Source organism: Plectropomus leopardus, chromosome 12 (assembly GCF_026936395.1).
Source record: "Plectropomus leopardus strain MGB_pleo_1.0 chromosome 12, ASM2693639v1, whole genome shotgun sequence".
In the NCBI taxonomy this organism is placed as follows: domain Eukaryota; kingdom Metazoa; phylum Chordata; class Actinopteri; order Perciformes; family Serranidae; genus Plectropomus; species Plectropomus leopardus.
In genome coordinates, this window is record NC_142187.1 from 15,273,466 (window position 1) to 15,297,689 (window position 24,224).

Consider the following 24,224-nt stretch of genomic DNA (forward strand, 5'->3'; position numbering starts at 1 on the left):
AGTGGCACGAGGTCCTGCGGAGTCTCTGCTGCCCCCTGTCGGCTCCTGTAGTTTGTCCTCCGGGCTGCGGGGGGCGCTGCTGCTCACGAGACATCCGGCTGACGAAAAGTTGCAAAGTCAACCTTCCGCTGTCCGGAGACACGTCCGAGTCCGGGAGGAAGAGGAGCTAAATCTCTGCAAAATGGTGAGTGAAGTATTAAGATATACACTCAGGGCGCTCGGCGTGGGTGCGTAGAGATGTGTTTGATGGTTATAACGTGTTTCCAGCGGTTTGACGGCCAGATGTTGGTGGATGTTTGCGGCTGTTGAGCCGGTGAGCTGCTGGGCTCCAGCGTGGCGCCTCCATGGCTGACGAAACCTCAGTTGACCCACTCCATTCAGCGCTCACACCAAGCTTTTAACAGCTTATTTATGTACTTGTATGTGGCAATGTCAACACCGTGAAGCTGCAAACAGATGGCGTGTTTTTTTAGCGCGTTTTTACACTTTTTTTCCCGGTTTTAGTTAGCATGCTAATATGTTGACTCTGCTTTCTCCTGTCAGGGTTTCGTCAAAGTGGTGAAGAACAAGGCGTACTTTAAGAGATATGAGGTCAAATTCAGGAGAAGAAGAGGTGAGATCATATTTTTTTTCCACACCAGCTTCACAGCCTTGATTGTGTGCATGCATTATACATCTGTACCTCATTTAAATGTATTACAACAATGCTTTAATAAACATTGACCCTTTATCTCCACAGAGGGTAAAACTGACTTTTATGCCCGCAAGCGCCTGGTGGTGCAGGACAAGAACAAGTACAACACACCCAAGTACCGAATGATCGTCAGGTTGTCCAACAGGGACATCTGCTGTCAGGTGGGTGGTTTGGAGGGAAACGCATATTGCCACATTTTTAGAACAACCTGACTCAACCTTTCTCTGTCCTTCTTGTCCAGATCGCCTACGCCAAGATCGAAGGAGACCAGATCGTGTGTGCTGCTTACTCTCACGAGCTGCCCAAATATGGCATCACCGTAGGCCTTACGAACTACGCTGCGGCCTACTGCACAGGGCTGCTGCTGGCTCGCCGGGTAAGAGCTCAGAAAGTTGCAGATGTCAGCACATGCGTAGGACAGGGAGAGTTGTGCTGACACAGTAGTTTCACAGGTCAGATTTATTGTATCATGTGTGAGTGATCGTTGCTGGAAGAGATTTGTCAAATGTTTACTCCCATCCTGTTTTTCGTCATCTTCCGCTCAGCTGCTTCACAAGTTCGGCATGGACCAGGTGTACGAGGGCCAGGTGGAGGTGACGGGAGAGGAGTTCAACGTCGAGAGCGTTGACGGACAGCCGGGCGCCTTCACCTGTTACCTGGATGCTGGTTTGACCAGAACCACCACAGGGAACAAGGTCTTTGGAGCACTGAAGGGGGCGGTTGACGGAGGGTTGGCCATTCCTCACAGGTCAGTATGATAACGGTAGCACCCAGTGATTACTCACTCTGCAGTGTTTCATTTAAAGCTAGTTTTTTTTTCTTTTTTGCAACCCCACCTCAAAGTGCTTTCAAAGTGCACTGACGGGAATGGAAACAAAAATGTGACCTTGAATTGTACTTCTAAATTATGTCTGATGTGTCTCACAGAAGTTTTTTTTTCTCAATCTTCCTCTTACAATGTTTCCCAAAGTACCCAGTTATTCTGCCACATGCTGCTGCGCCAAAGTCCGTTCCAAAATGTAATACTCAAAAGTTTCTTTAAAAATGTAACACATGGCCTACTCTTCCCAAAATTACAAGTCATTCATAACAGTCACTCTTGGCATCAGCATAAATTAGATTCACTACACAGCACGTTAAAAAAAAGACACTTTAAAGCTGCTTTCTTCTGTTATTTCCTTCGTCTCAATCAGTGATGAAGAACATCAGAAGCAAATACCAGGAGTTGAGTTTTCATTAACACGGTTAACAGTGAGTGAAAACGGGTGCGCAGTAGCTCGCCTAGTAGAGCGGGCATCCCATGTACAAAGGATATTGTGTTGCAGCTGTCAAAATAAAAGCTAAAAGGCCTAAAAAAATCATCACTAAGAGAGATAAAAACTGAGTGAAAAACAGCATCACTGATCTGTTTCTGACCAAATGTTATCTGACGTAAAAACTCAACACACACACACACACACACACACACACGGCGTGTTAGTCACTACCAAACCTCTTTGTAATCTGCATTTTGCCAATGTGAGAACCCAACGACCATCCGTCTGACCGGAGATCCACTGTAGCAAGTGGGCATCTGTAATTTCCTCGTCCACGCACCGGTCATTTCAGGTCGTTTAATTAACCCATACTTTCATATGAAGGTAACGGACGCGCGACTGTCCTGTCTCTGTGCGGCTGCAGCATGAGTTTAGGGGAAACGTTGGCTTGCGTAGAGCCAATCTTTATTTTTGTGTGGCGGGTTGGTGACGAGTTTCCAGTCAGCCAAACTGGTGAAGTCTGTGGTTTTTCTCTGCTTCTTGATGATGTTACAAAGCACGCTGAGCAAAATGTAGTTGGTCCTTCATTTGCATTAGCTGATGTTTACTGTCCTTTTCAAGACGGGGCTGAGAGAAGCGAGATCAACCAAAAGAAACACCCGCCATTTTGTTACAGCTGGGTAGATGGATGAACATTGTTCCGAGAAAACGTTTTTTTTTTTTTTAAAACATACATTTAAAAAAAAGGTGCAGAACCTTGTTCATTATCCGAGAGCTGTGAGTTTTTGTAAATGCAGAATATTCTGACTCGCCTGAACCTGTCGTTTTCCTCTGCTCTTCCCCGTTTTAGTCTAAAACGGTTCCCCGGTTACGACACAGAGAGCAAAGAGTTCAACGCAGAGGTGCATCGGAAACACATCATGGGCATGAACGTGGCCGACTACATGTCTTACCTGATGGAGGAGGATGAGGAGGCCTACAAGAAACAGTTCTCTCGCTTCATCAAGAATGGAATAACGCCAGACACAGTAAGATGAACGCTCGTCACCCGTGAATACGGGCCGCACACGACACGTTCAGATCGCAGCAACGCACCCGTCTCTGACCATGTTACACATGCAGCCTCATCAGCCAGTCTGCCTGCCAGATTCGTTTTGTGTCAACTTCTCTTAATTATGATACATATCCTCTTTTCTAACGTAATGAAGTAGCTTGACAAAAAAAAATCTCAAAACACCGAATAACTTTGTTCTTCAGTGGAAATTGTTACAATCAGCATTTATCTCTGCGATAAATGACTGCTGTCTTATCCCTTTTTTTAGTTTTCATTTAAAAAAACAACAAAAAAACTTGCATATAAAAGAATTTTATTGTGAAAAGTGTTAAGTGTGAGAGAAGTGTGATAGGAGGTGATGAAAAGACATTTGCACAGAGATCCCGCTATACGACGCAGAAGAGCCGTGAAGGGCCTGATGTTTAACAAAACACCGTCTGTGTGACGTAATAAATGCGTCCGCAGCATTGTCTCAGTAACAGTGGCATAACACGTCTATAATCAGTCATGATCAATCACTTACTGTCCCCGTTACATGGCGGTTCATCTCGTCCTCTGCTCGGAGGTTAGGGAGTTACCTCCCCAATTTGTGGACATTTTTCTGCCACTCTTTGTGCGGTCCACGGTCCCATCCTGCTGATTGTCCGATTTACACAGACATTTGTTCGGCTCCTACCTCTGCTGCCGGCTTAAAGGCGAAACAACTCTGTCGTAAAAAAAAAACCGGCAGCGTGGAACAACGGCACAGCAGTCCTGCCTGAAGAGTAAGTGTCAAAAAGGCTATGAATTATTATTATTTTTATTTTATTTTTCAAAGAAAACTGCATTAGGATAATATGAAAGCACTATGCATTCACGTGAGAAAAAAATGCCTTGAGATTATTTATTTGTGTCAAATTAAGTTTTAAAAAAAATCAGATTGTTTTCACGTGAATGCACTATGCTTTTGTAGATGCTCATATGGGTTGTAGATGGGTTACATGGAGTCACTTGTAGTCAGGACACCTCAAAATTTAAGCTTAAGCAAGCTTAACTGATATGAAGAGAGGTGATCTCATAGTCACGTGAAGTTCAGCCCAACCAATACGTTTACGGCCGACTGAGATCAGCTCAGTGCACATGTATCACTATCAGAGTACAGTTTGCTTAGTAAGTAACATTATGTGTGTGAGGTGATTTAAACAGTGTCTGTTGCATATTTTGTCCACCAGAGAGCAGTCACATGTTTACTTTGAAACTGTCTAATGTTGCTCAGTACATCTCTTTCTCTCAATTTCTCAAAAAGTTTAAGGGAGTCGGACTACAAATGTGTCTTTTTTTTTTTTTTTTTATGTTAAAACAAATAGACGAAATGTTACTGAAGGAACTTTTCATGTATCAGTATGTACAAGACAACAGCAACAGTCTACCTGTGAACCCACCGCGCCGTCCACAAAACCACCGTGAAGCCGAGCGCCCAAACATCACGTCTCCGCCGCGTCTGCATCATTAGCTGCACATTTACATGAGCTTTACAGTGACTAGTTTGAGTGATTCGCCTGCTGTGTTTGCTGGTTCTTCTCTGCTTCTTGATGATGTTACAAAGCACGCTGAGCAAAATGTAGTTGGTCCTTCATTTGCATTAGCTGATGTTTACTGTCCTTTTCAAGACGGGGCTGAGAGAAGCGAGGCGAATCACCAGGCACAGAGCGAAAGGCCCTAGATGTGCTGGTGCGTCAACATTTATCATTGTTGTTCTTTTCAGGTCCAAGAAATGTACAAAAACGCACACGCTGCCATCAGAGCGAACCCTGTCCACGAAAAGAAACCCACAAAAGACGTCAAGAAGAAGAGGTGGGTTCTTATTTTTACAACTATTGATTTTTCTTTCTCTGCGGCACTAGTGATGCTGTAACACGAGACAAAGCCGAAAGGTCATTTTTCTGTTTCTTGTAGCTACATTTTGACAACATGACACTTAAAAACCGCAGAGCAGTTCATGGAAACCCTGGGAAAATAACCATTTAACGCAAGCTCCCTGTCCAAGTATTGAAGAGCTGTACTGGGAAGCTCCCAGTGCTTCCCTTGGTTGTACTGAATGTTAATGGAGCTGTTGTTGTGTCTCTTTCCGGGCAGGTGGAATCGCGCCAAGTTATCTCTGGCACAGAGAAAAGACCGCGTCGCCCAGAAAAAGGCCAGCTTCTTACGAGCGCAAGAACAAGAAGCAGGCGACGGTTAGGGGCTCTGCTGCGAAAACACCACACACATCACAGACAAATAAATTTATTGCAAACACAAACTGTTGTCTCTCTGTCAATATTTTTTTTAGAGTTTGAGTGGTTGTGTGTACTTTTTAAACATTCAGTCCTTGTTTGCCTCTGAGTGTTTAGTTTACACCCATGACTAATATTTACAGTGATAACCTTTAATCCACCTGAATGACTCAATAATTGCACACATTGTGATGTAGTACGGAGGCCCTGAAAGCCCCGAAAGGTTATTAATTTTTTATTTTTTATCTTGTGCGCTAAAGATAAAAAAAAAAACATTAAAAATTTTTTAAAAAGGGGGGGGGGTTAGTGAGGGCAAGCTTTGCTGTTCAAATTACAACTGAATTCAGAAATATGGGTGTTTTAAATGCCATTAAAATGGTAGAAATCCATTCAGCTAAGACGTATAACATCGGTGGTCTATAAACCGTAGGTGTGTGACTAACACAGTGACTCAGGGAAACATCAACTGAACATTTCACCAAGGGGAAAACATTGCTGAAAACATTAGGAGGCTGAATCCAAATGTGCGGACTTGCAGATTATCTTAAATCTTGGTGCTGGCTCACAGAATAGCTTGTTGCCCCACATTCTTTTAATCAGATCCGAATCAGCAGTGCACCTTATACATGGAATAATCTGCAACACCTTCACCCCGGCCTCTGCCGCATTGATGGCTGTTCAGCCCTCATTCTTGAGATCTTAAATTGATCGTAAATGTATTTAACTACACATTGTTTGTTATCCAATATTTTGACTTTTAGCTGTTACATGTCATTGTTTTGTACTTAATGCATATTTATCCATTCTAACTTATTTTAGGGTTTTCTTATTGTTTTTTGCTGTCTTTATTGATGCTTGGCATCTTTGAAAATTTACTTAAGTGATTTCTCTTGGAGGTTTCAAATGAAAAATTATAGGCAAAGAAAAATGGCTTAAAAAACGCCAATAGATCTTAAAATGTCAGTAATAATCAATTTATTTAGTCGTAGTTCTGCCATAATTTAGACACTTTTTTGTAGTTGAATGTGTACAGCCAAAGTGTCAGAGTCCCCCTGGCCTTCACCTGCAAAAGGTCACTCAAATGATCATGTCCTGAGCAGGACGAGACTCAAAGCGACCACATAGAGATGCAAAGGAACTGCAAAAATAACTACAAAAAGATGCAATATAACCAGAGGGAGACACAAAGGAAAAAGGATACAAAATGACTCCAAAGAGACACAAAGAACCAAGAATAAACGAAATGTGAGAGAAAGACAAACAACAAAGAAGATACAAAATAACCTTAAAGAGAGACTAAATAACTACAGGGAGACAAACCCGCACTGTGAGAGTGTCGCAGCGGGGCCTTTTGCATGTCTGTGCCCAGGGTACCGTTTGAAAGGCCTCCGTTAAGAGTCAGATTGGGAGGATATTTGGCTACAGTAGGACCCAGGGAACATAGATAAGATCCAGTTTTAGGGGTTTCATAAAAATAAAATGTGATAAGCTGTTCTCCTTTCCACGGCAGCTGCGTGTATCTCAAGTTCTTAGAGATGTAAATAAATTCATAGTTAATTGTCTTCACAAGATAAAAAAAAATACTTTCTGGACTTCGGGGGAGTAGTGTCGTGTAAAACAGACCCACAAATATATGACAACTTACAGTGAAGTGGTATGTAGTTTAATTGTGCAAAAATCATGCTGGTCTCTTCAATAAGTAAACTTCATTTCTTTTTCTTTTTTTTCTTTTTTTTTTTTAACATTTTTGAAATTCAAACAGCAGCATTGACCACAAGCTTGACATGCTTTACAGGTCACGTCTGTTCTGTGATGCATTTAAAGTGGTTAAACAAGTCACTCGGTCACAGCAACTTCACAACAGCAATGTCTGGATGGGATCATGGAAAATACTCTTTATACAGCATTCAGATGAGACCATGAGATTCGATAAACATCTCCACCTTCGCTGGTGGTAAACATTCATGAATGATTTCAGCATGACCTCTATGGCACTGAGACATGAACTCAAAATAACCATGTGATACAGCACACCACCACGAATGCTCTTTTAAGTGAGATAACATTCACAAATTAAATACATTACTTCTCTTCGTGTCGTTGATGCAGCATTGGTGATGTCACTAGCGTTAAAGGTGGAAAATGTACAGCAGAGTGAAGTACACTGGAATACTAACAGACAAAATACCATCATGATGTCCGCTTTGAAGCTAATGAACTGCATCATTTCATCACGCAGATAAGTCACAGTTAAAATCCTTAAAAAGCTTCAATGTTCCCCGGTATAGAGTCTCAATTCTAAATAGAGTCATTTGTTAAATTTCTCCACCAATTTATTCATGTTTTTCCTTTAATTTGTCACTAATCTGTACTTTTAAATGTGCGATATTCTACATTTTATCGTATCAATAACAGTACACCCCTGAGAAGACGCAAACCAACAACTGACTCATCTTTCTGTGTCGCCAAAACCAAAAATAGTTTATTTCTAAATGACAAGTTTCTTCGATATGATGAATTAGGCGACGGTAGTTTACTTTGAGTTGATAGCATATTCACTGTCCTGTTGCTGTAAATATTAGGGCTGGGCATCGGTAACTTGAACAAATCGATCAAAATATATCTGTACCAAGTCATACTAAAAGTGTTTCAATGGATGAGTTCATTTTATCTTTTTTGTACCCAGATCCAGAGAGAAAAAGTACTCTTTTTATGATTTTGTTCACAGCCAGCCACCTCATACATTCTTTGATTTAAAACAAAATCTGACTGGCCAACGACCAAAGCAACTACACCCCATACAGTCTGTAGCGTGGTCAAGTTAGTGTGGTTAAGGGTGCGGTGTATTTTGAATGTGGCTATGCTACATGCTTGAGTTGTCTGGTGAGATTTTATGCAAATGAATGCTGCCATTTACATGATAGGAATTGTATAAAGTCCTGTATTGGTATCTTTACCACTTTAAGGGTACTAGTGTTGTTTTTGGTTCTAAGTTTTGTCTGCAACCATTAGCTATATAGCTCTCTCTGTTGATTGGTTCAACCATCCTTTAGTGGCATCAGTTTTTACCCTAAGAGGCTGAAATTTGGCTTTAGGGTCAAGTATGTGTGCTTGCATGTTTGTGTAAAAGTGTGTTTGTGGTCATGCCATTTGTCTTGGAGGGGGGCAGTGGGAGTGGCCTATGACAAAAAGGTACATAACTTCCAAATTGATTCACAGACTTCCACAAAATTTTGTGGAAAGATTTGTCATGGGCCAGAAACAGCTGCTTAACAATCACAGATTGACAGATGTATGTACACACAAACACACACACACACACACACACACACACACACACACACCATTATGCCACATCCTCCTTCATAACTCATAAACCGGTTCTCATAGGGAAACTCATTTGGACAAGTGTTTGTGAGGTTGCGTGTGAATGCATGAAAGGGTGGATGCATTCAAGTATGTAGTTGCAGCTATTGCAAATGCACACTTGTTAAAATAATACCCAGTCCTCATAAATACTCACTAGTGCACCAAATAGAAGTCTGCAGCATTTACCTCTATTTGAGTAACCTTCACTAAAAATTACATTGAACTGTTTTTAAAGATTTATGATTTCAGTAGGCATCAGTGGTTTAGTGGCTGAGTGCAACAAACAGCACAGTACAAATTGGGAAGTACTGAGAGATGAACTAACACACTGTTGGTTTTGGTCTTTTCACAGGATTTGCTTGAAATAATAATCTAGAATATCGCCAGCCTTCATCTTTAACGATACACTCCCTGATTGTGTTACGGTGCTTCGTAGCAACTTCAACATAACAAAATTAAGGAGGCTTTCATAAAATTATCTCATATTGTAACACTTTCAACTGGAGCTATGTACAACACTCACTCTGATCTTCCTAAACATGTTAGCTCATAAATATCTGCAGGATTTTGTGGCAAAAACAGCAATTTGGTCTCTCAGCTCTCGAGACAAACAACAGTAAAATCTGTTAACGAGTCTGTTTTTCCAGCAGTGCCCCTGAAACATTCTTCCGTGGTGAACAATACAATACAATGTGGCTGCGTGGACTGTTTTGAGTGTGACTGATGGCAGCATGCAATCATTCAGTTTGTTTTAGTCCTGTATTCCAAACTACGCAGGCGTTTTTTTTCAGCCCACAAACCTCTGAAACAGCGATAGAGGAGGTAGAGTCTCCATGAGTCTGATCATTCATAAAGTGTTAAAAGTTGATAAAATCTACTTCATTTAATTTGCTATTCCTAAATCACAGCATCGTTAACACTAAGCTCTGTGTGAGGAGCTGACTGCCGAGATTCCAGGAGGTCGTCCTGTCCTCGTCACGAGTCCTTAGTGTGTGAGATCTGTCTCCACAGCAGAGCTTTCAGGTTGTTGAGAATAAGCGAGTGCTCCATGTTCATCTGTCCAGCGTTGCCCTTGAGAGCCATGCAGGCGTACAGCTGCCTCTCGAGCTCCTCTCTCAGTCCTGAAGGCGCCCCACGCAGGAGGTAGTCCTTTAGCGTGCTGCATGCCTTTGCCAAGTTTGGCTGAGCTGGCTCCTCCCTGCACCGTTTCTCCGACACGTCACATGACGTCTGGCAGTCAACACCGTACACACAGTCAGCGTCCGTCTCGCACTTCAGCCCCCGCATGGCGCGTCTAAATTCCTCCTCAGGAACCACCGCTCGGGTGTTAGTAAGACGGAGCTCATGGCGGTCGGTGTAACCAAAGTGCGCTGCTGCGAGGTCGCAGATCAGAAAGCTGCCGTAGGTGCCGTGGAAAATGTCCTCCACTAGTTCCAGGAGGCCCATGGAGATCTTGGCTTTGCGAGGCCATGAGGGCGTGAACCACTGGTCCATAGTGCGCTGCACGCCACTGGGCACCCAGGATACCAGCGGCCAGGGTAGAGACAAGCCATACAGGGGCCCGTAGGCGACTCGCTCTGTCATGTACAGGTCCCCGCAGTAGCCAAGAAGGCGAGGAGTGTGTCCACGGTCTTGGAGCAGCAGGCCCAGCAGTACCTGAAAAACAGAAAGCAGGAATCTCACCAAAAAGCTTGAGTCGAGTAATTTTGTGTTTGCAGACACATTTTTTTTAATGCTAAAGCAGTTTTGACCAAAGATTTGCAATGAGACGAGCTGACACTTGCAACTTCTTGCAATGCACCGGTCTGCAACGTTCTGAAATCGTTTACAACAACGTGACCAGCCAAGACGGTGTATCGTCTCCATACAAAAGACTCTGTACACTGTGCTAACTTTGGCTTTTCAGGTGCAAGTAACCTTGTGTTTTTTTGGAGTATACGTGTGTGTGTGACATGCGCACATACAGCCAGCAGCAGTGACCCACCGTCTGACACAACACACCATTGAGACGGATCTGATAAACGTGTCAACAGCTGCAGGAAAGTAATGAGACCAGCTCAGGGATGGAGGGCTGTTGTCAGAGAATGCCAGAATGCTTACATGCCGTCTGCTGACGGTTTGTAAGTGACTTGGCCGTCTGACTTCTCTGCAAGCTGATTGGCTGTTGAAACAGTTGACGTGCCTTATGTTCTAAAACCAGCCACTGAAGACTTGACAAGCTGAGTTGTGGGCGATGCCATCATACGGCTTGAGTTGAACGGAGATGGGACAGTTCACGCCTCTGCAACTTTTTGTTTTGTCTCTTCGCTAATCTTTGGTCTGAACTGGGCTTTAAGGAATACTTCCCCACAATATGACCATTTGTAACTCAGTTAGTCATGTTACCTTGAATTTGTAGAAAAAAAAAACCCGCCTCAATGGAAAACGGTGAACATACTGAATTATTGATTGACTGGGGTCCACATTAATCAACTTTCAAACTAAATCAAAACATCCATTTTACAAGCTCTCACACAACAGTATAATCAGTATCGCAGTATAATCCAAGTCTCATTTATCAACATATTTTGTCCCACTGATGACAGAAGCTTATGTTCCTAATCATCAGTGGCTTGTTTTTGTACCTCATCCATCTGCAGGAGGGCCCATGTAGAGCGTGCTTCTGGCAGTGATACCCGTCCATCTTTGTTGCCATCGGCGACAGAGAGGATCTGGCTGACGAGGCTGGCGAGGTTAGCCTGCTCTCCAAGCTTGGACTGATGGAAAGAGAGGAACAGAGACTTAGGGCTTTAATCGATTTTCTATTCTGTGCCTCCTTGACTCCTCCGTCCTCCTGCCTGTGACCCAGAGGCAAATTTTCTTTTCTTCAGATAACGAAGGCATAACCAGCCTTACTCTGCCTCTGACTGGCTATTACTCACTGCCTTCATTCATCGGGTTGGTTAAGTGTAAGAATGTCGAGGTAAGCCAACCAGAGGCAGAGTAATGCAAAGCAGAGTGGGTCATGTCTTCACCATCCTAAGAAAAATTATTTTGTGCCCCAAAAATTAATCTCAGAGTGTCATCTTAAGGGATGCTTCAGTTACTAAAATGAGAGGAGAAAGGAGGCGCGCTAGAGATTCCCTGATTTTGAAGCCAGTTCTTTGTAGTGGCCATACAGTTGTACTGCAATGTCTGGGGTCCGTCACGTAATGCCCTGCGGCATAAAGGACTTTCCCCACTGATTTACTTCGCTAAAGAGACATCTGTAAATCAGTAGATACATTTTTTGAGCGTCACAAGGCCCTACTATCAGGATCTGAGCCATTCAGTCCAATTACTTTTGGGAACTCCAGAAGAGCTGAATGATGAAATCATTTTATCCCTATTCAAGCTAACCTTCAAACTGGGAGTTAGCTGTTGGGCAGGTAGAAGTTAGCCGCTCGACTGCCGTAGGTTTACAGTCTCTATGGAGTGCACCGTGCAGATGTAGAGCCGATAATCCCCAGATCATCTGGGTAATTTTATATGAAGCAGTTGAACCATTTTGGGTTCATGTGCCACTGAGTAACTGTCATGGGAATGAACAGGGCCCCACGTTCAACGCTGTATCCAGGTCTCTCAATACATCAATGTGTGCCACACATCATATTTAATGTGCGCTGCTTTAAAATGCCTGCGTCCAAGTACGAATCTGTCATTATGTTAAGTGCCTTTCGCCTTGATTCCTCTCTCCTTGTGTCTCTTCCTTCACTCCTACTCTCACATCTCAGGTAGGAGAGATTAAGGTGTGAGGAGAGGAGGCGAGAAAAGGACTTGAGGATGTACAAACTGAAATGAGGAAAGCCTTTAGAAAGCGTTGTTTCAGGTTCAATCTGTAATGCCACAGACTAAAATATTTGGTTCTAAATTAACCTGAAGTCCTTACCTTGAGGTGATTAAAGACCATCTCTCTGAACTTCTCCACTGAAGTGCCTCTGGTGGGTTTGTCAAACACAGGGGCTTCTCTCCGTGGCTCCGGCTCCTCGCCCAGCTCGTAGTGCACGACCTCCCCCAGCTTACAGCGGATGATCCCATCGTGGTCTCCCCAGCTTCCTGTGTACACCTGGCAAACAGAATGTCCAAAAAACTGTGAAAATTCTGAACATTGCAAGCAGTAGACTCACAACTCTTATCAGAAATGTGTTTCCTACCTGGTTATTTGGCAACGTTGACAGACACCTGCTCATATAGAGTGTGTCTTTGTCACACAGACTGCTGCAGGCAGAGCCATCAATGATGCCCTTCCTGTATTTATCACACTTGGAGGAAGAGAGAAAATGCAGTAGATGGATTTAACCTTTAACTTCTTTATTATAATATTAGATAATGTCTGACATGTCTGCATCTCTGACATTCAGAGAGTGGGGATATTATTTTTCTAGATCTAACATGTTTAGTTGTCACAAGGAATTATTTCATGAAGTTGACTTGTGCAGTTTGATTTAACCTTAGGCTAGATGTTCCTCATGCTGTGTTAATTGCGAAATAAAAGTCCATTACATAAAATCTTACAAAATAACAGGATCCAAACAAACAAAGCCATTACTCACAATGGCGTTCTTGCACTCGTGTCCTCTGCACAGCTCAGTGTAGGCGGAGTATTGCACGTAGAGCACCCAGCTCCCCACCAGCACAGTCAGCCATGTGAGGAACAGGTACTTCACCCGCACAAAGGAGATCCGAGCCTGTGGAGCGCGAGCAAACACAGAAACTCTAAGATCAATCTACAGCCTGAAAACATACCTGCGTTAGAGTCAATAACAGACTGTGCAATCGTTAAAATGTCCACATCAATTTTCAGTGTCTGTTAAGCTCCACACTGAGGTGTACAGGCTGTATTAACATGTTATACAGGCACAGAGCGCAGAAAGGGTTGTTGATTCAAGCTAGACATTTGCACTCCTGATCACATAATAGGTCACCATGGTGACAGCATCAGGGTGTCCTATAACACGCCACTGGCTGACTGATTAGTCGCCATGTGCAACAATAGCTGGAATATGGTTTTGAGGTGCAGATCCAGTTGTTCTAGCGTCACGTGACACTCTGGCTATGGCTCGTAAAGAAAGAAAAATTGAATTACTGCCTGTGTCACAGGACGCACAAATCACATGTCCCACAATGCTGCTTTGGACAGAGCTGTTGTTGTTTCTGGGACATTGTGCAAGTTCCTGTAGTCAGTGACTTATTTGCCACAGTGATGAAGCGGGGAAATGCGGTAAAGTTAAAACAGAATCTTCACTTAAACGAAAATATTTAAATTTGCAGAACAAGATCTAAAGGCAACACAAATGAAAAAGAACAGAACAAGGTAAAACCCCACCAGAGCTGCATTCAATGATTTAATCTGCTCTCTTTAATATACTTTTATAAGAATTTAAAAGGTAAATTTGGTACTTTTCAATCTGGACCCTATTTTCCCATTTTTTGTGCCCTCAGTGACTAATGAGAAATGATTTTTAAAACTGGTGCAGTATTGAGCAAGAGCACTGTAGCTGGCAGCGGTAACCACTCGAGGCATGTTTGCACCATCAATGTGTGTCCACTAAAAGTGCTTGTTTTTGTCACCTACAGGCTCACATTATTATTCTAAGTGTCTGACAAGAATCACTACAGAGAGATAGCATTGCCAAACACACCAGACTCCATATAAATAAACAGTAATTTTATCTCACTTCAAGAGTCAACAGAAACACAATAAAACTCACAAAAACCATCTCAAAAACTGTTTGTCTTTCCACTGTTCTTACCATCTCCAACTGTTGTTTGCTGAAATAAACCCTCAATTCACCCAGTTATATGTGAAAATATGCTGGCTCTATGGGCACTCAAATTACTATGTATTAACAGTTAGTCTGGTTTAATAAAAAGGATCTTACTCCTTGAAAAAAAGTTTTATCTCTGTAGGGATCCTTATGTTGTCAGGCACTTTGAATAATAATCTGGGCCTGTCAGTGGCAAAAACAAACAAGTTTAGTGGAAGTAAATGTAAGTTACAGTGGTTACATTGAAGCCTGTTTCCTTGCCTCCTGTCTGCAGTGATCTCAAAATACTAGAAAAATGAAATAAATTGCTGTTCCCGTTAGTCACTTAGACACAGTAATGTGACGAAAATAGGGCCCAGGTTGAAAAATACAACACTCACCCTTTAACTGGCATTTACAGTCCTATTGAGGTAATCAAAGCCATGAAATTGCTGAATCTGGTTTTGAACAACAGTTGAAGTTAACATACTTCAAATGTGACTATTTTGATTAAACTCACAATTTAGCTGATTGGATTGACAAACCAAATGATCATTTTATCAGTAAGTGACTACTGCAATGCAAGCAGGTTAAAAAACGAAGAAAAGAAAGTTGTTGGAAAGCTTGCTGGAGCAGTGAAAAAAAATTTAGGTCAGACCTCCTCTGTCAGCCACAGTATGTGACTAACTAAAACAAAACTGCAGTGAGTTTTCCTCCAAGGACTCTAACAGCACTTGGGAGGATAAAGTGATTTTGATTCTCACTCTGATCACATGGCAGGAACAGCTTATGTTGTGTATATTTTGGCAGCGTGCTGGTCCTCGCGATTCAGCTCCAGCACAGTTTCCAAATCCCAACAAAATATGCACCCAGTGAGGCATAGACAGAGTAAACGACTTTTTTAATTTAGTTATTTTAAATCTTTGATGTGCTGTGATTACTGCACTTGGTTAAAAGCTGTGATTTGGACAGATGATGAGATTTTTCTGATTTGTGTCCATACAAACTGCAGCAGAGTGTCAGATCCACATTCACACACACACACACACACACACACACACACACACACACACAGATGGTCTGGTATCGTAAATTCTTTTAAGATTAAGGCATATGACTTTTTTGTGGGGTTTGAACTTGATGAAAAACCTAATGAGGTCTGGGGCTTTTGTAACAGCTTTTGTTCACTCAAAATATGCAACACATCCCCACAGTGAGCTACAGACTTCAAAGAGAAGCGCAAGGAGGATACAGGAAAACCAGAATCTTCCTGCCTGCCGTTCCCTTTGGTGCATTTTCATCAAATTGTCCACTGGCAGCAGCAGGCTGTAAGAGTTTTAATAGCAGTTTTGTGTTTTAGACCTGTCTCCTCAGCTGAACTGCACTGTTTTTTTAAATGCTCCGGGAGGAGATGAACAAACAGATAGTGGGCCTCCTGAGAGGGAGCAGAGTTATCAGGGGAGTACAAATCAGCTACACACCATTATCAGATGTGATTTCTTTTGGTATGCATGTGGGTGGTGTATGTAGAAAATGCATGGCACACACAGACAATGTTGTGGGATAAAAGTCATGTGTGCGCCATGTCTGTGCAAACACGTGATAAAGCCTCTGAGAAGAAGTGAAACTTGATCAACGGAGAGCGGTATACTTCCCTGACTCCCTGTGGTCTTTCACATTGTCTCCTGTTCCTTGAAACCTGATATGAAGTGTTTGTCTCAGCTGAGATAACATTAGATAACTTATTTGATTCTACACAGGGGACTCAAGTGCCAAAACAGCAGCTGAATACAATGCAAAGTACAAAGTGTGATATAGAGGTACTATATACAATGCACTGTAGTAAATGCACTGTAAAACTGTTCACCATTCTACACCACTGAGCTGACGGCTTGCAGCTCATGGTGCTAACTCCATAAACAGTTCTAACAACAGCAACAGTGCTGACAGAGCTAAAATTAGCCCTTTTTACACAAAGATTGTGCTTAACGACCACTACTAACTCCCTTCTTTACGGCACCTTTGCATTTTTACACAGAATCAAATAATGGTAGCATTATGCTGCTCCAGTGTGTGATTTAAGACAGCATGCTGTTATTGCGGAAGTAAAAGAGGTGTGAAAGGCATGGCGTTTCACACAACAGCGGCAGCCTTCAGCGTGAAATATAACACACGTCGGCAGCGATCTGTAAACAGTAACAGCGGCATAACATGTCAATAACAATAATGTGTGGACCTTGTTGTTTCCCTACTTTGCAGATGTTTATGGCTGCTATTTTTCTTCTTTGTGTTGGCTGCTAGTTGCTTTTTAAATCTCCTGTCCTGCCCATGGTCACATCCTGCAAGCTGTGCCTTTTACACAGACCTCAATTCGGCACTGTTACTATCTCTGCTGCCGGCTCAACTCTGTCCCCCCATTCCATGATTGTAATCTTTTAAACAGAAAGGCGAGGCGGAATAACGGCACAATATTCCTGCCTTTAACAGGCAGTGTAAAAGGAGCTATTATAACCAGGGGTGAAAGTGGAGGGACCAGAGGGTGGGCGCTATGCTTCCATGATGATACAGTCCCAGTATCAGTGGTAACTGCTATATCAGAACAGTGCAGTGCAGCAGTGATTAGCTTACCAGGGGGATTCACACACACAGGAACTTACATGCCCTAACATATATGTGTGGCAAGATTGTCTATCACAGCGTCAGAGAAGCTCAGATTACAACACACACAGAGGCAGCGTGACTTCATTCTCTGCTCAGGAGGATCCCAAAACTCCACTATATCTTTACATAGCAAATAGTGGTCGGAATTTTGCATCCAATTCCTTAAACTTAATAATAAATTAATACAAATATTGCACTTGAAAAAGTCTGGAATGAAGTAAAATACAAAAACCTATTCCCCATGAATTAAAAGGTGAAAAGATGCAAAATGTAACAGCAAAGGTGGCAGCTGATAATATATCATATTTGCACTATTCATCTCATTTGCACAATCATTCACTGCATAACTGAAATGCTGCTCACTGCTCACTTCCCATTTATACTTGAAGTTGTTTCTCTATACTTGAAGGTGGTGCCTGTATAATTTTAAACATACCTTCCTTAACAGTAATTGTATTACTTTTATTGGGTACTTACCTACTTTTCATACTCCTTTTTTCTATTTGTGTACTTGCATGTTTACACCGTGGTTCTGGGAAAACATACAGCAGAATTGACAATAAAGTTGACTCTGACTTGAATACTGGTGATAAAGAGAGCTGGTTATGGGCAGTGCAGACAGGAAGACTGTTATAGTTAAATGTGAAAAATCCACATAGTTCAAAACCCGCCTTGCAAACTATAGGGTTACCAGCTGTCAACAGTTAGATTCAGTTACGGAGCGTTAACCCTCATCAAGTATTGACTTCATGACTATAGTCCGGCCACTGCAGCAGGGACAGAAGACCTGCAGTATCACATCTTCATATACTGTAGATGCAGTAGAGCTGTCCTCATGGTTTTATAAAGGGATTGTGAGGTGTTGCTCGCGATGAACAGATTGACCATGATCCTTTTCTCTCCTGTGAAGTCTGAGGAGTTCTGTGAACTCCTCAGAGCTTTTCCTGTCTGCAATCCGGGGGTCACTGCCGCAGCAGACCAGAGCATAGAACATGTTTGACGCATCCCAGACTGAAAAAAATGTCCTTACAGACTCATTGCTAGTATGAAAGTCCCAACATGGGGCAAAGGTTAGAACACTAAAAGGGACAGTTCACCCGGAAATCAAAAATACATATTTTCCTCTTGCCTGCGCCTGCATCTACTCACGAATGAGAGGCTCGTGACAGCGTGAGATGTAAACATTAATGACGTTCTCCTTGGCTTTGCTGTAATGTTAGCTAGCTCAAAGGTGCTAGGTGAGGTAGCAGTAGATGCACGCTTCCTTCTGCATGGTGATAAGGTCAGTGGGTGTAGTTCAGTAGGAACAAAATAGTTCCTACATTGAACTGCTTACAACAATGTCTTTGGATTATATTGAGTAACCAAGTCACGATTTTTGGAAAGAGACATTGCTGTTGAGTTTTTCAATTGAGTTGTTTTGGCACTTTGAGCACCACAAGCAGAGAGGCATCTAGTTCCATTTTATTGGAGAAAAGGCAGACAGCTCTACAGCTGATGTCCCGAACAATCTGCAACTCACACCAAAACAAACTAGACTGATAAATAGCACAATAGGTAAGAGTAAAAATATGTAATTTTGATGCGAGGGTCAACTCCCCCTTTAATATCTGCAATGTCGGTATCAAAGAGAGCCAACAGGAAAAGACCGAAATTCACAAAATTCTAAACTGGCTTTCATGTGGCTTTTTGAACTTCAAAAACGCTTTGAAATACAAAAGCCAATGATCCCACTTTAGTCAGAGGTTTTCTACAGTGGTTATGAGGCTGCATGATTTTGTCCAGTACAGTAGTTGTGTGAAATGTGTGTGTGTGTGTGTGTGTGTTTGCTACTAAGTCTTATGAAGAAAACTTAGTAGCACTAAAACCTGGAACAAATCTAGAACATGGACTGATAAAGGGGAAAGAAACGTTCTGGGTTTGACTATGCAAAGTGATCCAGATAACCCTGTAGACTTGCTTCTTGGAACCTAGATGCAAACTAGACACCATGTCTTGTAACAGACCTGGATACCCTACCTCCACCAAAACATTTTGGTGTGTCTCCGTAAAACCACCAGGTCCTCTACCAAGACTTCTTTTAGATTTGTTATCAGCCAGAGTTGGCATTACGTTGGTGTGTTACCTTCTACCTAAATTTAAAAGAACTAATTGATTTGGATGTAAGGTCAGGAGGCTGCAAAATGCACTTGCTAAAATATACAAACGCTGACTGTACTTTTCCAAAGCTGTCCATCTCCTACATCGAACTCTGTACCAAAACAGGAACAGAGGCAACCCTAACAGACTGCACAATATTGTAAACAAACCTTGCAAAAGAATCCACTTTGCAACGTATGCAACGTAATGGTAAAACATTATTTTAAAAAATGTCACCCTATCACTGTAGAGGGTATTACAGTTATTATCACTGTCAGTTGCAATGACCCTTAATGGTGCAGTGTGTGTAGGATTAAAGGGCATGTAATAGGGTAATAGGGAATAGGGTAATGTAATATTCATATCTATGCTTTTGTTTTGGTCCTCTCTCATGGAGTTGTCTCCACAACAGCCCACAACAGACAAACCAAACACTGGTTCTAGATAGGACCATTTGCATTTTTGCGTTGACTACCTTGAAAAAAGGTTCAAGACTATTTGTTTTTGCGGAACATATGCTTTACCGTGATTGAAACTTGAAACCTTTTTTTTTTATGTGAAAGTTTATGTAAAAAGTCTGATGGCAGTTGATGGGGAAAGGAGATGTGCAGGTAAGATTCTCCGTTTGGGTGCATTTTAAACTAATATAATATATAAGCAAATGTATGGGGCAGCTGTGACTCAGGAGGTAGAGCAGGTCGTCCTCTAATAAGAGGGTTGGCGGTTTGATCCCTGGCTCCTCCAGTCAACATGTTGAAGTATTCTTTGGCAAGAAACAAAACATCTAATTGCCCCCAATGGCTGTTCCAAGTGTATGAATGCTTAAAAAACACAGGTGGCACATTGTATGTGAATGAATGTGTAGTGTGAAAGTGCTTGGTCATAAATTGACCATAAATACACTATATACTATATTCAGGTCCATAGTCGTCAGTTTTCATATGATGGTATACTGTAAAACCAGCTGCAACCCAACTGCTATTTTAGGGAATTATTTTAACAAGGAGGTCTACAGGATGAAATGAAGCCTAATTGTGGCTGATCTTGTTAAATAATAAGCCCATGAGGCCACAGGAAACACTGGCTGGTGTCATTAAATGTTGTCTGAAGCCAGATTAAATCAGCTCCACCATCATGTTTCATCTCCTGAACTCTACTAGAGTCAACGGACTGTAGTCCATCCCCAAAGTTTTGATAAGCAGACTGTACTGTTGTAATGTAGCAATATGTTTACCCTTCCCTAGAGCAAGTATAACCCTGTATTCTCTTCCTCTGTCATAAGCTCCTTACTGTACTGGGAGTCGCTGCTGGCGGCAAGCCACTGGTACCCAAATGAGAAGCTTCAACCTTATTATCCAACCAAAGGGATTACTGCTGCCCTGGCACTGGTAAGGATGATGAAACAACAGCGAGTTGTGAGTGAAAGTCTAGGCATGTTTTCAGTCAAATGTGAGGAGAAAAAAGTAAAAATGAAGTGGGATGAAATGCAGAGATCCCTCCCCGGCCTGGCTAATAAATCCTTGCACGGATTACTAATTTCTTCTCATGTTGTAGCCACTCCCAGCGGTAGGGATAGCTAATGGTTAATTCAGGAGTATTGTGGCTGACATGGACTCACTGCATCACTTGTAATATTTTTATGTGATAAAAGTACAAAAAAAATCTGAAATGTGACAGGTTGGCACACAAAGCATAGCTCGTGAATCTATGGCACCTGGTAGTCTAAAAACATGCTGATTTCACTGTTGAAAAATGTCCCATTTTATCTGTTTTTTTGTCCCACTTTACCTGAATGCATCAAGTACTTACTCAAAACCCCTTCTTATAAAAAGTAGAGTGTATTGTGAAAATATTTAAATATTTATTTAACATCCTAAAACCACGTTCTGTTATTATACCCTTACTACTCTTATTACCAATTTAAAAAATCAACATGCCTTCAAAGTCCTGGGACCAGGACTGGTGCAGCCATACAAGCTATGTCACACCATTAAAATGATTGTTTCATGTAAACCACATTTGTAATAACAATGCTGTAACATGTTTGGTGACTAGCTCTAAATGTAAAGCCTTATTTGTTTCATTTTACCTGATGCCCTATATTACCTGACTTCACCCTATGAAACAGCCAATGATACCCATCAGGGCAGCTCAACGAGGCACTGCCAGCTGTCAGTCTAGTGTGACACCACGACGACCCCATTACACACAGGTTCACACTCAATTTAAACACATCCCGGCGATAATCAGCTTTACAGAGCTCTTATAGATCAATGGTATTACCTGGAAGTAGAAAGACTTTTTCACCCAGGCCCGTGGAAACAGACCCTTCGCCATCACAGAAATAGATCATCTCAATACGAGGACCTGGCTGTGGGAGATCATCCAAAACACACGAGAGAGCGTCTTCCACATGAACCGACTCTTCTGGTTTACAGAGCGGGCAGAAACCACTCTGTGTTTCCAGATGTGAGCCCCACTGTGATCCACGGCCCCGGGCTGCCGTTTTGTCTTGTCCGTGTGAATATTGCACTTTGCCTCTGCTCTTTGCAGCAGCTGCTGATTTTCAAGCAAAGCAACAACATACCTCAAGCTGGGGAAAAAAACGTAGGATCGCGGCGCAGGCGCAACGTGTTCGTCTGCGAACAAAATGTTTTTAAGTTGTCAACCAAACTGACGAGCTATTTGTCAACGTGGATCCACTGGTGCGTTGATATCTATGACTCATAATGAGTATTGTGTATTTGCATTGCTAAACTCTGAAACCTTGGCCGGGTCAAGTTTGCAGGCACCAGTAAAACAAACTTCCGCTACGTCTTTCACAATAAAAGCCTCGTTGCAGCCATCTATTCACATTCAACAATAGATTTATTCTTTAATTGTCATTTTATCTGTGGTGCTCTCTGCTGCTAGGATGAACGGTGCAGGACATGAGTGAGGCCAGGGGGGAGGCACTCAGCTAAGCTTGAAATATGATTTGAATTTGTATGAATACTTTTATTTATTCATTCATTTAGCCTATTTATCTTATAGTGCACATGTGAGAAACTTTTCATATGTGTAGTAGAAAAAAGCCCAGGGTGAAGGGGCAGGTTAATGTTAAGAAGCATTAAAAAAATGCAGGTGTATTTTCTCTTTCATTATTTCTCTGTATCTGCTACTGTCGCTGTTATAATAGTAGGGCTGTATTATATGATGCATACATGTATTATTTATTTGTTAAGAGAATATCAAATATGTATTTAATTTGTTATTATGCCTAATTTTGTTGCTGTTGTTATTTTACATGTCACCTGTTTTTCATTGCCCTGATATTTATGTCTTGCTATATTGACAGCAGTTATTGTTTGATGTAAACCTCCAAGTTGTGTAGAAAATAGATGAGAACAATTGGTCCAAAAAAAAGCCTTTATGTAGCCATGTCCAAAGTCCGTCCATCCCAATTTTCAACAGTCTTCGGCTTGTTGTTCAAAATATACTACATGTATAAAGCCTCACATGATTGGTTAAAAAATCAGGATCATTTTGCACATTTTCCGTTCATCTCAGAATAGCAGGACTATCAAACAGTTTGTAGACATGCACCAAGTGGGAAATATGAAGGCAGAATTAATGTGTTTTCATGAACAGACAACAAACAAGCATCCTGTAACTGCAGCAGACATGTCCTGCTAGACATGGCCACAGCGAAGACGGGGTGTAAGAAAATATCGATATATACTTGAGTGTCACAGTTTTATCTTTTGTGATACTGTGTTTTTTGAGAATCAATAGCCTACAGAATTTATTTTTAATTAATATTTTTATGTGTTGTGTTAAAACCCCAACTGCTAGAAAGATTGCTGTAATCTGTCCTCAGTCATATAACTCTGCCGTTCCAACCTAACAACATGTCCTTAGTCTGTTACAAGGCTGTGATAAATACAGATACTTATGTTCTGATTGCATTAAAAACATTACCTTTTTCTACTAATTTTTTATGCATGTGATGAAGTGGTCTTTTTGGCAGTTTTCCCTAAGATAACAGAAAAAAAATCTGTTAGCATTTCAGCATTCTCAGTTCCCTCGTCTCATAGTCAGTGGGCTTTTTGAATGGGTTTTTGGTTAGAGGTCTGAAATAAGGTTAGTGATTAACACAAGCTTATGAACATGCTTTGTTCTACGACATAAAATATGTCTGAAGCTTTTATGTGTCTTTAAAAAGACAGTTGCAAACAAATGGCTGAATAAGACTGCAGAAGACGAACATGGCTTTACAGCCTTTTTTTTTTTTTAATTGCAAGACAAAAGACAGAACACAGACAAAACTAATAAACACCAACATGAAATAAGAACAGTAAAAACAGGTCAGTTAACAAAATTTCCACAAGGGAAGAGGATGCTGATTTGATGTTAGTGTATGTGGTGTGTATGTATGTAAGCATGTGCCTTTAATCTAATAAATTACTAAATACATAACTAAAAAGAAAGAAAGAAAAAACCCTTAATGAACAACTAATAACAACTTTACAGCTTTGTAACAATGGCGACATGACCACAGTGTGGTTTGTTTTAGTCAATAGCTTTAAACTTCTGGCGGTTGTATTTAGGCCTCAAAAACCCTAAGGTGGTGTTCATTTGTTAAGATTATCTTCATGAACAAAATGTCTTAGTTTCATTAATGTTTGTTCACCACAGAGCTTATTTTCTGCAACAATCCAAAGTCAAATGGAAAAATCTCCCATGCTTTTTGACAAGGGAACCAGGGTGATGTTAGTTTCCAGTAAGCCTACAGAAAAACGTCATCCCTGGGGCACTCCACTTCCGGTCAAAACATCCAAAATAATACTAATTTCTAAAAAATACCTGTCAGCACTGCACAATGTTGGTTGTAGCGCCGGCGAGTGGCCACGAGGTTACAAACACAGCCTAATTTAAATTTTGAACGTTTGTTCAATCTGCTAATGTTAAATCTGCAATAATATCTGACCGTTATTTTATAATACTGTTTGTATTTACAGATGAAGTTTCGCAGAACACATGCAATAATCCACG

The 24,224-nt window shown here is 41.6% G+C and overlaps 2 protein-coding genes across 2 annotated transcripts; one reads left to right on the forward strand and one right to left on the reverse strand.

Annotated features, from left to right (window-relative positions):
• rpl5a (ribosomal protein L5a) lies at positions 1-5,282 on the forward strand. Its single transcript, XM_042497541.2, has 8 exons — positions 1-184; positions 544-613; positions 740-855; positions 936-1,070; positions 1,240-1,442; positions 2,801-2,978; positions 4,749-4,837; positions 5,120-5,282. The coding sequence occupies exons 1-8, from the start codon at positions 182-184 to the stop codon at positions 5,220-5,222; spliced, it is 897 nt and encodes a 298-aa protein (XP_042353475.2). The 5' UTR covers positions 1-181; the 3' UTR covers positions 5,223-5,282.
• Positions 5,283-6,903: 1,621 nt separating this feature from the next.
• Positions 6,904-23,115, reverse strand: dipk1aa (divergent protein kinase domain 1Aa). The gene is made up of 6 exons (XM_042497242.2): positions 21,474-23,115; positions 13,197-13,331; positions 12,798-12,905; positions 12,533-12,709; positions 11,250-11,381; positions 6,904-10,281 (listed from the first exon to the last, which is right to left on the reverse strand). The coding sequence occupies exons 1-6, from the start codon at positions 21,525-21,527 to the stop codon at positions 9,601-9,603; spliced, it is 1,287 nt and encodes a 428-aa protein (XP_042353176.1). The 5' UTR covers positions 21,528-23,115; the 3' UTR covers positions 6,904-9,600.
• Positions 23,116-24,224: the final 1,109 nt, after the last annotated feature.

What these genes read in the sequence shown, in the direction of transcription:
- rpl5a (XM_042497541.2), top strand. An exon ending in CAAATTCAGGAGAAGAAGAG is followed by an intron (nt 614 to 739) that starts GTGAGATCATAT and finishes TTATCTCCACAG; the next exon opens with AGGGTAAAACTGACTTTTAT. An exon ending in ATGGAATAACGCCAGACACA is followed by an intron (nt 2,979 to 4,748) that starts GTAAGATGAACG and finishes TGTTCTTTTCAG; the next exon opens with GTCCAAGAAATGTACAAAAA.
- dipk1aa (XM_042497242.2), bottom strand. Translation starts at nt 21,527, where the DNA reads ATGGCGAAGGGTCTGTTTCCACGGGCCTGGGTGAAAAAGTCTTTCTAC. An exon ending in CAACGTTGCCAAATAACCAG is followed by an intron (nt 12,710 to 12,797) that starts GTAGGAAACACA and finishes TCTGTTTGCCAG; the next exon opens with GTGTACACAGGAAGCTGGGG. An exon ending in CCCTCCTGCAGATGGATGAG is followed by an intron (nt 10,282 to 11,249) that starts GTACAAAAACAA and finishes TCTGTTTTTCAG; the next exon opens with GTACTGCTGGGCCTGCTGCT.